Genomic DNA, 17240 nt, shown 5'->3' with positions numbered 1-17240 from the left:
GTGTTTTTTTTCTTCTTCGTTTGTTTGTGGTATAATGGCGGTAAATGCTATGTGCCAACAAAGCTATTTGAGTGAGTGTTCTTGTGTGTGTGTGTGTGTGCTGTTGTTGTTGTCTTTCCTATGAACCAACAACTTGCCTTGAGTAGGTGGCTGTTTGGTTATTCCTCAAAGGTATTTTTTGTATTTGTAGACTCTTTGTTTTGCTTGTGGTCTTCTGATGTCACAAACAGTAGACTTTGTTTTAATATTAGCTACCACTAAGCTACGGAAACGAACTTTAAGTCAAACATTCTTTTTCAGCACAGATAAAGTGTACACCCACACTGAGACTGTAACATTTGCCTTTGGCCACACACAAAAAGAAGTGTTTCTTTACCGAGACTTGTGTGTTATTAATTATGGAAAACAAGTGCACTGCAACAGAAAAAACAAATTGGTGGTAGGCTCGAAAAGAAAAAGATTTAAATATTTCAAGAATTTTTAATTATTTGGAGAAAAAAATTGTGGATTTTTTAGATTAGATAAAAAAGAAAAAAATACTAAAAAAAATAAGAAAATGGTTAAAGCTGGCATTAAATTTTTTTTTTTTTACTACGAGATGTCACCATCCAGCGAGCATAAATATGAATTTGTTTGAAATGAAATCTATGAGTACAGGCAGCTGCCGAAAAACTAATGGATTTCTTGTTCCCCAACCTAATATATCGGAAATCTTATAGGTTAAAATCCGGAATTTCCGCAATTATAGGTTGAGAGTGGGGAAAGAACATGATTATATAAATAAAATGTCTTTTTCGGATATAAATATATTATCAATGTGTAGTTCCGTATAGGCCCACATAAATTTATGTATATATTTTTAAACCTCATTAATTTAACCATTTACATTATGGCTTCCATAGTCCATCCATTCTAAAACACAATCATTATGGGCCTCTAATTTTGTTATTTAACACCCTCGCAATGGCATAGCATAGAAAACTCCTACTTATTAGTATGTAATACAAAAAAAAAATCCAACAACAACAACAGCAAACCCAAAGCCTATACCACATCAAGCCATTCATCTTTGCTCGTTTTTTCTTCTTGAACTCTACTCTGTACCATGTTAATGCTGAAGGACCACTTCTTGGCAAATGTTGCAATTTCAAGTGCTAAAAAAAAGATGCAAAAAGCAACAACAACATCAAACTGGAAAATTAAAAGTATGGCTGAGTATGAAGATTTACCTGCCCCTTCATTCGTTCATGTTCAATTCCAAAAAACAACAAACTAAGCGTTTATTACAATTCTACTTAAAATAAATAAAAAGAGGAAAGGAAAACGAACGAATAAAAACTTTCATCGAAAAAATACATTTTCAAGTGTTTTAGTTTGTTTCAAGGGGAATTTTCAGTTTTTTAATAACTTAAAAGAAAACCAACAACAATTTGCCTCATTTGTTAAGAAGAATGGAAATTATTTTCCCCCAACCCCCCCAAAAAATACAATACAATAGTTGTTTCTTGCATTATTTATCTTATTTAAGACATTACAAAAGAACAAAATATAAAATATAATGGTAAAAATTGTTGTTGCAATCCATTTTTCGGATACATTTTTTCCTAAGGGGTGAAAGTACTTTTGCCGAGTATTTGACCTTAACCCAAAGCCTTAACCATTTTTCTTTTCTTTAGTGGTTTTTTGCTGTGGATGCTGTGTCGTATGACGAATATAAATTGTAAAAACATGGGGCCGTATGATTTACGAAGATGTGGATGAGGATAGTTCTGGGCGCCGTATGATTTACAGAAAATAATTTAAAAATCAACTATTTAATATATTTTAAAAAAATTTTAAGTTGTGATTCCCTTTGCATGGTCTTGAAATACTCAGCGTATCCTTCATAAAATATAGATGAATCTTAAATTCCGGATTTTAAACTAGGTTTTTGAAATTTTGTACATACATAATATATGGCCCTCATATAACGGCACCTCCCCATTTTCCACATGTTAAAGGAAATCTAATAACTAATGATAAACAACAAAAATTTGCCTCATTTGTCAAGAAGAATAAATACAAATATATACATATATATTTTCTCAAACCCCCCAAAAAATACAATAGTTGGTTCTTGCATTATTTATATTTATTAAGATATAAAACGAAAATAATTGAAAAAAAATGTTTGTAATTGTAAAAATTGTTGTTTTTGCATTTCACTCCATTCTTCGGGTACATTTTTTACTTAAGGGGGAAAGTACTTTTGCTGTGTATTTAACTTAATTTTTTTTCTATTTACGGGATGCTGTGTCGTATGACGAATATAAATTGTAAAAATCTTGGGGCGATATGATTTACAGAGATATGAATGCAGGTAGTTCTGGATGACGTATGATTTACAGGAAATTATTTAAAAATCAAATATTCTATTATATTCTAAACCATCAGGTGGGGTCTTTTTTAAATTTGGCCTCTCTCATAGAGGTCCTGCTCTGTATTTGCAAAAAAACTCTAATAGTCGATTTTCACAATCCTCCCTAGATACATATTTTTTATTATTAAAAACATTTCGCAATGCAAGTAAAATATGATAAACGCTTGGTGCTTGGTCCAGACTGTATGGCGGATGCATTAAATCTTCCCAACCAAGCTCCCGAGTCTCTGGCGAGTCACAGCAGATGTGTGTGGCCTATCGTTGTCCTGGTGGAAAACGACACCTCTTCTGTTGACCAATTCTGACCTTTTCTGGTCAATTGTAAATGATTTAAAACAGTTGTATGGTCGATTTTTAGCTCCTGGGCGATGTTACAACAACTTCGATCATTTCTCCGATTTTATCGACATTTTCGACAACTGGGCTACCTGTGCGAGGTGCATATTTAACATTAAACATTCCTGAACGGAATCTACGAAACCAAATTAACATAATTGGCTGTTATAGTATCGGAACCATAAACGCCATTCACAATTTTAGCCGCTTGGCTTGCATTTTTGCCTTTGTCCAAGAAAAACTGTAAAATGTACCGAATTTTCTATTTGTTCACTTCCATTTTTAACACCCTGTAACTCAAAACTGAATGCACCGAACAAAAAACAGCAAAATATGTTTTTACTGCGAAATTTCACCCTTCCATCGAGAATAAATCTGAAATTATTTGATCGATACTTTACGAGAAATCTATCAGTACAGCCATCTGCCGAAAAAAAGTATGGATTTCTTTTCCCCCAACCTAATATAAACTCTATAAACCCAACCCTCAAGGATCAAGTCGAACTTTCATAGATACATTTTTTTTTTGTTTGTCATTGAAGACCTTTTCCCCAGAATACAGTTTGATTTATCCTTGACTCAGCTGATTCCCTCGATTCTCGCCTTGTCGATTAAATGAAAATGTATAGTCCCAATAAGAGACATATTTCAAAACCTATTTGAAAATTGTCCCAATACTAGATATCTGTCTCCCAATAATAACCATAATTACTTTCATATGTTTGTGTCTATCTCCCCCCACCTCCCAAAATTACCTTCAGTTTCCTTGTACATTAATAATATTGAGAAAAAAACTTTTTCCTTCTTTTTCAAAACAACAAAAAATTTCCTCTTTTGAATCAACATCTCATTCGTCATTGTTAAGCATCTGTCGTCAATGCTATGGTAATTGGAAGATATTCAAAAAAACCATTGTCTGTCGCCTGGATTGCTAGCCAATGTGTGTGTATATGTATGTGTTCTTCTCGAGGTTGGGTAAGGTTGGTTTTTGCATGATTTTGGCTTATTTAAGTGGGCTGCTGTGGTGCTTCTTCTGTTACGACAGCAAATAATAGTATGTGAGTGTGCTTGTGTGTGTGTTGGTTCGCGTCAAGAGAACAACATTGACCCAGAAAAAGGAAAGCGAGACAAATAAATAAACACACAGAGGAAAAAGCCCTCAACTAGCGAATATTAAGTTGAAAATTTGTTTTTAAATGTCACCACCATCCATCCAAAATTATGCCAAAGACAAAAAAAACCAGCAACAACAAGAACAGCTTATGTATGAAATTATACACAAAGTAGTCTCGATATCCTTTATAAACAAAGGGAAATTTAATGAATTTTTGATTAACTGTTCCAAAAAATAAAATTGAATAATTAGGGGCGGGAGGAAGTTTTTTCTTGGTAAATGGCGTGGAAAATTTATGTGTTTTTTTTAATTTGATTTGAATTGGAATATTCACTTGTAATGCTCCAGGACCAACTTTCCATATATTCTTCTATATATTACAACTTACAATTTTTCTAATGTGTAAAATTATGTTCCTCAAAATCAGAACTTCCATTTCATTAACTTATCGAAGTTCACTTTGGTAAAACCAATCCAAGAAATTTTTAAAAGAAAGTGAAAGACAACTTTGGAAAATTTATTATCATTTCTTTTACTTTCAAATTAAAAACAAAAAACTATTCTGAAAACTAAGCACAATCCTCAACTACCTCTTATATCATTGCAGATAATTTTTCTATACATCCCCAAGTAAGCGGATCAAAAAAAAAAAAAAAAAACAACGGCTCCAATATAACCGCACAAAACGAATAAAAATCGTTTTTGATTTTTCTTCATCCATTCTTTCCCCTATGTTTTGACACGCAATGGAATTGCCTTCCATGGTTCAAAGATCTGGCGACACCCTAATCGTACGCAGTGTAGTCAGTGGCAATCAATTATATGCGGACCAACAACACAACTCAACTGGACCAGAAATTCTAAACAATATGAATACCTCAACAACAACATCAGCAAACAATAACAATGGAAGTTCCGCTGCCAATGGTGTTGGTGGCCTACAAGTAAATCCCTCCATATCCAACAGCCTGATAATGGAACAAATTGAATGTCTGAAACGTTCCCAAGAAGCGGCCCAACAATTAATGCAACAACATCACCAACAACTGCAGCAGGCACAACAACAACAACAGCAACAGGCCCAACAAAATGCCGCCATGGAACTAAAAGAAGAAGGCCTGCCGCAGTGCAAAATCAAGCGTAACTATAGCTGCAGCTACTGCACCTATTTCACACAAAATCCTCGCTATCACCTGACCCACTTGCGTGATGTGCACGGTGAGAAAATAGTCATCAATAAATGTAAATTGTGCCTGTATGCCTCCCGGCACTATCAGAAGTTGGTGCGGCACATGAAAATGGTGCATGGCTGCACGGAGGGAGTGACAAGTGGTCATGGCCAGGCACGTGGTAAGCGTGGCATGAATCGTGAGCGAAAGCGTAAACTGGAGGAAAATATGCCACAAACGGGCGCTATGAAGCTAATGAATCTCGAGGCATTCAATGCGGAACAGGTAAGAGATCTCGACGAAAAAAACTTCATTTATCAAAAACTTGACTCCAATTTCTCTCTTCTTTCAGCTCCAAGTCGACATGGAACATAAACTTAATCGCGATTTGGATCTATTCAAACAACAACAGGAAGAACAACAAAAATCACAACAGCTAAGCATATCGGCAGCCAATGCCTTTATTGCTGCCTATGAACAACAGCTACGGGCCCAACGTGATTTGGCCGAAAAAGATGCCCTCCGCAAAACCGAGCATTCCACTTATGAAAGACGAGAATCCACATCACCGCCACCAGCACCACAAGCACCCATCAAAGAGGCATCTGATGATGCAAATTATACAAATTCACACGCACAACAAAAATGCTATGATTACAACCCCTCCTCGTCGACCACCTCCACCAGCAACAACAACAACAACGCCCAACAAGAAGCGAAAATTCAAATTCCCCCACAAAGGCTCAGTTATGAGTTGACACCATCTCCGTCGGGCAGTAACTCGTCTCCGCCACCAGCCGGACAAAGCACCAGTGGCAGTACCACACCCCTCAGTGTTATGTTACCCTCCGATGAACCCTCCAACAACCGGCTCCTGAAATGTAGTCTTTGTGACTTCACCACCCTGTATCGCAACAATCTGCTCGAACATGAAATCGAAGATCACTGTGATGCCAAATTCTATCGCTGCGAGAAGTGCTCCTATGTGACCCACATTAAGGCCCGCTTTAGCAAGCATGTCAAATACCACTCCATGCCCATGATCAAGTGCGTGACGTGCGATTTTCGCACACCCTACAAATGGAATTTGGATCGCCATATGAAAAATCATGGTGGTGCGGGACCATTCCGCTGTGCTGCCTGTGACTTCACAGCCGACATCAAACAATCGCTGACGGTACATGAAATGAATCATCACGTGCCGCCGGTGGGTCACGCAGCCGGCATGACTTTGGCCCGTAGACGCAACAAGGTAGGTGGTACCGACCTGAGTGAAGATTTCTTCAGTGACTCCGCTGAAATGATGGAAGACCATTTCAATAACAACAACATGGATGAGTATGATGAAATGCTGATGACAGCCGGCCCCGCCGAAGGAATGTATGAATCGAAACGTTTCCGTTATGAAGAAGATGAACCCACAGATTTATCACAAAAGGGTGGTTCTTCCGATACATCATCGGTGCACAATCAATCTTTACCCGGCACAAAAGCCAAAAAACCTTTACCCAATCTCATACCCATTTCAAAGGAAGGAGAGAATATTTTGAATCTCAGTTCGGATATGGCAACCGGTGGTAATGGTCGATATTTTAATGAAAAACAAATTTCCGAAATGTTGCAACCCTTGGAAAAGCCGGATTCTGCTGTGGGAGCTGCACCTGCTTCACAATTGTCACCAACCACCACCATAGCCTCTTCCTCGGCTGCCAGCGGTAAAAGCCTATTGGCCCGTAAATCCGGTGGCTCATTTTTCGATAAAATCAAATTTTCCAATACCACAAATGAAAACCTCATTTGTCCATGTGGTCACATGGCCAAATGCTTGTCCGAGTCGATTATACATCGCAAATCCTGTACCTATGGTCATGATGATATCGATTTGGATGACGAAGATCACGATGAGGATGGTGAAGAGGGTCGTTTAGAAATCGATTTCAATGAAGATGATGAGTGTGACAAACAGTCACAGTCCGCCCTTAATTTAAGTGTCACGGGTTCAACACGCTGTCAACATTGTCGCCATCGTTGTAAATCTTCAGCGGATCTGTTGAATCATTTGAAAATCTGTTCAGAGGCCAATAGTCGTTGTGGTGATTCATTGTCGGGTGAGAGTAGTGTTGGTAGTCGGCTAATGATGGGCGATGGCAGTGGACAGCAACACCATCCGATGGAAAATCGGGTATTTGTTTGGAATAAATTACCTCGCAATCAAGGTTCGGAGGGTTCGCAAAGTTTCGATGGAGCGCGTGGAATGCATCAAAATGCCAATATAAATAATGGTGGGCATGGGGGTTCTGGAATTGGAGCGGGTATACTAAGTGCCAATAATGATGAGAATAGTTATTATGGTGTTGAGACAGCACCAGGATATGGGGAGGTAAGTTGTAGTTTTTTTTTCGATTATTTTTTTTTAATTTCCATAATAAAAAAATTAATTAAATTCAAAACTTAAATCAGTTTTTTTAAATCATGAAGTATTGCTATATATCCCCAAATCCTAAATATTTCCCACTGTGCCAAATGAAATTTGAAACTTTCACTGTTTCCAGGTAACCAAAAAGATGACACCCGAAGAAGAGGCAGCCAACTCGTCGTTGAAAAAGGTCTACAAATGTCCGCATTGTTCTTTTTGGGCATCGACGGCATCCCGCTTCCATGTTCACATTGTCGGTCATCTGAATAAGAAACCGTTCGAATGTTCTCTCTGTTCGTATCGTTCGAATTGGCGTTGGGACATTACCAAGCATATACGCCTAAAGACCATTCGTGATCCTAGCCATAAAAATGCCCGTGTCCTGATGAATGATGAGACGGGAAGGCGCAATTACACCAAATACAACAAATACATCACATTGATGAAGGTGACCGAGGAGGATGGTGATCCCAAGCTAATGAAATCTGGCGAAATGACACCGAATCAGGTGGCCTCATTGGCTTTCATTAATGATTACAATCAAAAGCAGCAACAGCATCAGGGATCTGTTGCCTCTTCCGGTTCGACGTCTTTGAATAATATTTTGAATGGTGTCAGGGAGGATATTACATTGGAACCAATACCATCGAAGAACTCGATGGGTGGTGTTAATGAAGATAACATGGCCGATAACTTTATTCGTTTGCCACTCCTGGCCTCAATGATGAATGCTGCCATGGCCCAACAACAGCACCAGAAGGGACAACAGGCTAGCAGTGGAGATCATGAAAATGCCACATTGATTACACCCTCGGTTACCATATCGGCTGTCAAGAAGAGTCAACAAACATCAGCGGCTCCCTTCAAGCCAAGTGATGAAATCATTTTGGAAGTGAGACCGGATAGCAATGAGAAGAATTATAAATGTCGTAAATGTAATTTTAGGTGGGTATTTTTAGTTTCCATTGGTAATCTGCAGTATCCAACGTAATATCTTCTCTCTCGCTCTCTCTTCGCAGACACATGAATCGTGATGCTGTTTTGGCTCATGTCAAAGTTCACTTCCCCGATCCAAACGCGCCAATTGTCACAGCCACTGCTACAACATCACCCAACAAATCCGGCCAATTACAGGCCACGGGACCCCTACAAGTATCGGTAAATTCCAATTTGTATATGAACAAAGTATTGGCTGCCATGTGCCTGACACAACAGCCCAACAACTCGTCGGCTAGTGCCCAGGCCCAATTAACGAATCTGGTTGCAGCCGGTCTACTGGATCAATCGACCAATTCACCGCTAAGCGGCCTGGCATTGGCTCTAGCTGGCAAGAGCCCCCTTAAGGCATCACAATTAAATGCTGCTGCCGCTAATATCATTGAGCACGGTGAGCAGAAAGCGATTCTAAATGACCAGGCAAGTGCCGAAAACACTATGACGTCGCCAAATCAATTAACACTAGTTAAGGCGCTTCAACACAATTCACAACAGCAACAACAAGAACATGTACAAGCGACGTCGTCAAATTGTGGTTATGGGTCGGCGACGGCAACAACAAGTCCCTCATCGTCATCTTCATTGCAAAATCTATTAACATCGCCTAGAGGTGTCAGGCAGACCAATAACACCACCGTCAATATCGATGGTGGTCTAAATGACAATACAATGGTTATGGGTTCACCTAAAACAACAACTACAACACCGGCAACAACTCACACAAACAAGTCTGGCATAATGGCAACATCTGCGACAGCAATTCCACCTCCTCCTTCACCACAAGCAATTGTAACTACTACTACTAGTACTCCTATATCTTCTCCATGTACTTTCAATCTAACACAAACGGCGGCAAGGCCATTGTCTCCAATCCAACCACCGGCATTACTCGCAGCCTCATTTTCTTCCTCATTGGGAAATAATAAACATTTTGGTGATGGTCACGTCGGGGAAAATGACTCGAGTGTCATGTCGTCGTCGGGTGGTGGTTGCGATCTTGGCGATGGTCTACAAGATCTAATGATGAAGGTTATGGGTTATGCTTCATATTCTTCTGATCATCATGTTGGAATAAAATCATCATTATCATTCAAGTCGTCCAATCCGAATCAAACAATAAAACAAAATCAAAATTCTTCCTCCACCTCCTCAGCTACTTCTATACAAAATCATACCTCCTCATCCTCTTCCCAATGTAACAGTAATAATAATAATAACAACAATAATAGTAATAATGCTAGTAATAATAATTTGGGTCATATGTCCTCTGGTAATGGTTCAAACAACAACAATAATAATTCTCATCATAACAACAACAACAATAATAATGGTAATGGTGGTAACGGTAACAACAACAACAATAATAATCTATTAACGCACGAAACAACATCAGGCGATAGGCGTGATCCATCGCCATATCGTTGTGGTCATTGTCATCAAGTATCGAATTGGAAGCATGTCATACAGGTATATTTCTAAAACCCAAAAAATCCCCATCCCGATTTATTTTAAATTGTGAGTGTATGTGCGTGTGTGTGATGAATGATTTTTAAAGTAATTGTGTGAATGGTTGTTGTGGGAGATTGAAGATATTTTAAAATGGGACTCCACTTAAAATCATTTATGGGGAACCAAATAGCAATTTTAAATTGAGCTGGAAGTTAAAGGTCCGTGAAATATGAACATGATCTGGACATGGACATATATCCCTAATATGTTGCAGATCATGTCCAAAGCGTTTTTGTGTGGACATGATATAACCCATTTTCATATTTTAGAGGACCTCGTATATCTATTTTAATATTAGTACCAGTTTATCTTTGGGAAAATAATTAAATGCATAGGGATAATATGATAATTCTCTAAAATTCAATACAGACGAAAACTTTATTAATACATATTGAAAAAAATGTCCCGAAAATGGTTAAATTTTATTTTCTAGTTTTAGACATTTTTTAATTTAAAATGTTTATATGTATCATTCTCTATTTTGGGAATATTTATTAGGATGTTGTTGACCATCAAATCGTAAGTTTTTTCTTTTTTTTCTAATGAATTCGGTAATGTGTAAAAAAGCTTTATTTGAAATTCATTATAAATTTTAAATATTGAAGAATTTAATTGTTCATCAAATTTTTAATATTGTAAGTTTTAATAGCCTCTTCTAAAACCTTAGAAACAAGAAAATAATTTATAGTTTTTAAAATTTAATTCTAAAAATGTTTCATACAAAACTTGGAACAACTTGAATTACATATTTTCTAAATACAAATATAGTTTCGCATAATTTAATATCATACAAATAATTGTGGTGTTTGGTATCATGTTATTTATCTTTGGTATTAATTTACTTATTTTCATTTGTTTATACTGGTATGTGTGTTTCATAATGGTGTTGGTGTGGTGTTTGTGTTTATTAAATATGTATTTATTTATAATATAATTTATTCATAACATTTAACAACTTCCATTTTTCCAATTACAGCGACATTGTCGATTGAAACACGCTGGCGTCATCAACATCGAAACCCTTGATCGTGCAGCAACCGGTGAACGTCACATGGCTCCCGTGTATAAACCCTTGGTCAATGGAGCCACCATCAATGATCCGCAACAACAACAACAGCCAAGCAATAACAACAATCTTAACAATGGCCAATACAGTTTAACCTTAAAGGCCTTACAACAACAAAACAATAATAACAATAACAACAACTCGAACAGCACCAACAACAACAATGTACTTATGGACAACACTAGCAAAATGCTTGTGCCAAAATCTGAAACTCCACAATCGTTATTGAATTTCCCACTACCCCTGATATCCGGTGCTGGGGCCTCACAAGATTTACATGCGGCTGCTGCAGCCTATTTGGCCGAAATATATAAAGCAGCTGCTGCCCAAAATGGTAATCATAATGCCACCCTGGCCAACATTACCAACATGGCTGAGGAGTTATTGCTACAACAACAATTACAAAAGAATGATCAAATTGAAATAACACGAGTTTCATCCTCGTCGTCCGCCTCCAACGCCAATAAACAACAACAACAACAGAATTTCGGGCTATTGAACGGTCAAAATTCCAATTTGGCTCAACTCTTGGAAGCCAATAACAACAACAATAATAATGGCAATATTAATATCCCATTGAGTGTTCCAACAACACCCAGTGGCAACAACAACAAATCAAAACAACAAAAATGCCCCCTCTGCACATACATTTGTGATAGCAAGTCCCAGATGAATTATCACATCTCGCTGCATAAGCCCACCCAATACGAGTGTCATTTGTGTACCTTTGTCTGTGCCAAGAAACAACATTTGAGTTCACATATGCGCAGTGTCCATCAAATGTTGCCCCAACAACAACAACAGCATCATCAGCAGCAACAACAGGCATTTGCTGCTGCATCATCAGCAGCTTTAAATATGGATTTCAGTTTGGCCCTTAAAATGGCAGCAGCTGCTAAAAATCAACAGGTAAGCGAAAGGGGGTTCAAATAAATTTAGAAGCCTGGGTTCTTAGAGGGTAAACATTACGCAGAAAATTGTCAATATATGTCCATGTTCTCATATAAAGGTCCTGCCCAATAATCAGGTCTTTCCCGACATTATTGTTAATATAGAATAGGGATAAGGAAATCGACTTTCGACTTTTTTTAATGAAATATCTAAAAGTCTAAATCGACTTTTGAGTCACAAAGTTTTTCATCATAATTACTTGGTTTATTACCACAAAGCCCAGATGGCCCTAAAAATAAGCATTCCAAAACTTTATTTTATCTGTTGACAACAATTCATATTCAGCCAATTCAGACAAATGGTCTGTTCCAGAATCTTCTAGAATGAAGAAATTAGTAAGAATTAGTAGATTCTTGCAGTACGGGGTTTGACGAAATCGAAAGATCGAAAAGTAGACTTTTAGACAAAGGCGAAAGTCGAAAATGTAAAAATTTAATTTTTGGTCTGAGACAAAAAGCGAATTTTCTAAAACTCGTCTTTCACCCTCGACTATGTTTTCCTAATATAGAACACTCTCGTTTTACGTTGCGAATTTTTAATTTCCTTTTTCTGAAATTTAATATTTTTATCTTAAATTCATTTTCATGTTTTCCTCTCCTTCTTCCAGGATTCTCCCTTGGCCATTGATTTGTCGGGTATTAAACACAACATAGCCAGTCTAAATTCTCCAGCTCAACGTTCAACAACAGCCGGAACAAATTCCGTAGCCAATGCCAATTCCGCATCTAATCAACATTTACCACCCGAATATCAATATCGTTTAATTTATTATTGCAATAAATGTCCCGCCCGTTATGCCCAGAAACACAATGATCCGCAAACAGCAAAAACTGATCTTGATGACCACTTGAGGCAACATGAACCCTATCACGGCAGTTCAGATGATTCACGTAAATATCAATGTGAATATTGTGATTATAGGGCGGCCCACGAGACCTTGGTTCAGGCTCATCGTTATGTCCACACCAGTCAGTATCAAGAGAAATGCAATGAGCTGTATAAAAATTGTAAAGATGATACCGTGTATCGGGCACCGAAATTAATGCACATCACAGCAACGCGCAATAATATGAAACATGAAACCATATGGGTGGTGGATCAGGATCTGAATGAGGGTCACATCATGAAAATGGGTGGTCAAAATTCCAGCATTACATCAAGTTCGCCGAATGGCGGTTTTGAAGTCGGCAATTCCTTGCTTAAGAAACAATTGGAATCGAAACAAAATTCCACGACAAATGTCCAAGAAGTGGCCACAAAAGATGTGGAGGATTTGGCCTCTGTTTCACCGGCTAACAGTGACATGATGGAACATGTGTCGGAGAAAACCAACCGACAGGAAAATCATTCCCCCTCACCAGCACCTGAAAATGTGGAAAAATGTCAACATTGTCCATTTGAGAGCACGTTGAGTTCGGAGTTTAAAACCCATATCCAACAGCATATTTCGGTTTCACAGCAGCATTTGGCCTACACCTGTGAACACTGCGATTACACCGCTGATGAACAGGATCACATTGATGAACATACACGCATACATTTCAATAGCATGGAGAAACTGAAAGATGTTGCATTCTTTACCAGCTATGATAAATTGGAATTGAGTATGGAACAGCCATTGACGGCAGAGGAGAACGAAGGCGCGGATGAGGCAGCCGGGGAAGAAAATCATTTGGAAATGAATATCAAAAAGGAGGTGGTGCAATCGAATAACAACAATGATGAAGATCGTATTAATGAAAATTTGAAACAATCTGCCACCACCACCGCTAATAACAACAGCGGTAATAACAATAATGAGGCAAATACATCAACGAAACCGGAGGAGAATAAATCCCAAAAATGTGCTAAAATTATTTTATATAAAAATGATGGCTGTTTGAGTATTAAAAAGGAAAATAATAACAACAACAACGAAACAGAACAACAATCACAGCAGCAGCAGAATAATAGCTCTTCCAATAACCAAAATATTAGTGATCGTCTAAGAAGACGCATTAGTCGCCAAAGTGGAAATGTAATGCCAACCAACACCACCAGCAACAACAATAACAACAACTCAACATCTGATGACCAACAACAACAACAGTCGACAACTACAAGCCATAAAACTATATTAGTTAATGCCAAAACTGGTCAAGTTATCAGCAGGAATTAAATTCTTATATATAAAAAATATACATATATAAGAGTATATATACATATTTATGTATAACAATATATATACAGTACAAACACACGTTCTATTCAAAAAGAAAAAATATTTTTTTAATTTTTCCAAAATTGAAATATGAAACGTTTTTGTTTAATGTTTTTGATTTTTTTTACTGAAAAGTACCCCTTTAATTTCAAGAAAAACTAATTTTAATTTTCAAAAACACAAATTTAAAACACAAAAATTGTTTTCTTACAATCTTCTTGAAAAAATTATATCCGAAAAGAATAAATTACATTTTATGTATAACTGCATTTATCATACATTTTTGAGAATTAGAGAAATTTCATTTTTTTTTAATAAAATTAATTAACTGAAATAAAAATGTTCCGTTTGGAAAATTGTTATTTTCCACTTCAAATTAATTGTTCTCATCGATATTAAATAATTTGTTGGTTTCAAGCCCTTTATATAAAATTTATTAAAACAAAAATTTGACATTTTTTTATTGTAAAAATTTGTCTAATAAATTAGGTACGTGCTGTATATATATATACAAAAAAAAACTTTTTTTATATTAAATGCTAATAATTATTAATTAATTTTAATATTAGATTATAATTTTAAAATTAATTTTATAATCTTTGTTGTTTATTTTTCTTTCCTAAATGAACACCATTTTAAATATATAGTTTATTTTGTTTTAATTGTTATAATAAATTGTTTGTTACTAACTTTTAAATACTATTATTTTAATAATTTACATACATAAAATTAAGTTCTGTTTTAAATTAAATTTTTTTAAAGTAAAACAATTCCATAATATAAATACAAAAAATTAGCAAGGGGCAGCAAAATCATAAAAACAAATTAATTTTAATTTAAATAAAAAACTAAATTAATAAAAACTAATTGAATAAATAAAAAATACTGTGATGTTCAACTATAACAAAAATATATATACAAAATTTAAAAAACAAATTGTTGGCAAATTTATGAATTAAAAAACAAAAATTATATGGAAAACTAAATTTGCTGGAAACCCCTAAAAATTATTTTTACAAAACAACAAAATAAGGAAAACAAATCAGGATTATGAAACCATATATACATACATATATAATATTTTATTTGCAACATATTTTTTATTATTATTGTTATGTTCCACACTGGGTTTATATTATTTTTTATGTTGTTAAGTTTATGGTTATAATCCCCCACACCTCTCCTTCCCCCCAAATTATTATAGTTTTAACATTTAAAATTATTTTGTTTTCTTTTGTCCTTAAATAATTAGTTGTTAAGACATTTTGTTTCTATTATTTATAGTTTTCTTTTTCTTAATTTTATTTTTTATTTTTGGCAAACACATATATAAACACACACAGAAAAAATGAGTAGCATTATAGTCATTTATCTTATATAAAATACAAAAAACAAGTAATTAATTATAAAAATGTGTATTTACATATTAAATAAAAAAAAAAAACAAATTTAGTGTTTAGTTTATATATCTAAATCAAAAACAAATACCTAACTATATATACAAACAATTGAAACAAACACACACATGCATACCTTTATTATCTAATCTTATTTTTTAGTGTATAGTTTAATTTAAAAACAAAACATAAAAACAATGAAACAAACAAAAAAAGAATACAAAAATAAGCATATTTTTACACAATTGCACACAACTTACAAGTTAAAGTTTTTTGGTTCTATATTAAAATTTTTTGGATTTTTTAAGAATATTTAATTTTGTCTTTATTTTATTTAGTTTATTTTGCTTAATGTTTTTGGTGGGGTTTGGAAAATTGAATGCTTTTAAATCTTAAATTTCAGTAAATTTATGTACCTCGCATGGGATTAAATCCAAAGGGGCCATATATAAATCTGTAGGCTTGTAAACATAATATACTCGAAGGCTACTATATACATGCCTAAAATTTAATCGGTTGATTTAAACCGGTATAAAAAATCGGATTTTGGTGCTGAAAATCAGGGAGTTCTCTGTATTGCGTTGCGAAAGCAAGTGCGATGTAAAAGCTAAATGCGTTAAGAGTACAATTTAGTACTCTGAATCACAAACGCATCCCTAAATTAAATCGAAAATAAGGCAACACTTGGCACCACTGGTAAACAATAACGAAGAATGACAAAAGGAAACGTCAACAAATTGTAAATTAAAACATATTTTTGTGCGGCACGAGTATTTTTTGTTTTTTAATTAATAATTATGGATTCGGTGGGTATAAAAATAGAAGTACGAATTATGTGACAAATGTTTTCCAATATTTAATTTTTAAAGATTTATACAAAACTTTCGTCTCAAAAAAGATAAAGATATACAAATATATATTAAACGCAATTAAAAACGACCTCGTCGTTCCAAATGGATCCACAACTCCAACTCCAATAAAAGTGGCCATTGCTTTGGCCATTCTTTGGACAAGGTGGTTATCCACACCAAATCGGCCAAGACCATCTTAGGATTATCATAGCAATCTATGTCGTTTTGCTTAAAATAGGTTTGCGAGGTGATTGAGCGGATACTTTGTTCCAAGCACATACAATTTGAGGTAACTTCGGAAAATGAAATTGAAATAAAAAGGGGCTTTTTCCATACGTTTGTAATTCGTGAGTGATTGGGGCAGGCCAAACCTGTAAATATTGTAAATATGTAAATGTCAGTAAATAGAACTGACATTGTTTAATCTGTAACTTTTTTGGTGTTTCCATAAAATAATTAACCATTTAGATATAAATGAAACCTTTAATTGAGCTTACTTTCATATTTCGCTTCCTTTGCGTTTGCTATATGTTATTATAGATATTTGCGTTTAACGAACGAGTTTGACATACATACAGATTAACCCCCCTGGGTTTGGTATCTTAAAATTAGGTTAAATTATTTACTTGATCCGGATCTGTTTATCGCGAATACATTTTATTATGTATTTGGCATAGGGAGATACACTAGAGCCCTGGGGGGTTACTGTGTATTGCGATGCGTGAGAAAAATTGTAACGCATCGCGTAATTGGTACTCTCTTATTCGTTTTCGTATCTCCTTTCGCATCTACTTTGCGCAAATGTGGCATCACCGC

The 17240-nt window shown here is 35.5% G+C and overlaps 1 protein-coding gene across 1 annotated transcript; it reads left to right on the top strand.

Annotated features, from left to right (window-relative positions):
• The first annotated feature begins 4598 nt into the window (after positions 1-4598).
• Positions 4599-14139, top strand: LOC133324332 (uncharacterized). Its single transcript, XM_061533177.1, has 8 exons — positions 4599-5323; positions 5451-7418; positions 7591-8399; positions 8474-9917; positions 10936-11075; positions 11175-11516; positions 11625-11934; positions 12584-14139. The coding sequence occupies exons 1-8, from the start codon at positions 4616-4618 to the stop codon at positions 14132-14134; spliced, it is 7272 nt and encodes a 2423-aa protein (XP_061389161.1). The 5' UTR covers positions 4599-4615; the 3' UTR covers positions 14135-14139.
• Positions 14140-17240: the final 3101 nt, after the last annotated feature.

This window comes from Musca vetustissima, unplaced genomic scaffold (genome assembly GCF_032173495.1).
Source record: "Musca vetustissima isolate MV318-11 ecotype Yass unplaced genomic scaffold, APGP_CSIRO_Mvet_v1 utg387, whole genome shotgun sequence".
Taxonomy (NCBI): Eukaryota; Metazoa; Arthropoda; class Insecta; order Diptera; family Muscidae; genus Musca; species Musca vetustissima.
This window is presented reverse-complemented; position numbering and strand designations above follow the sequence as displayed.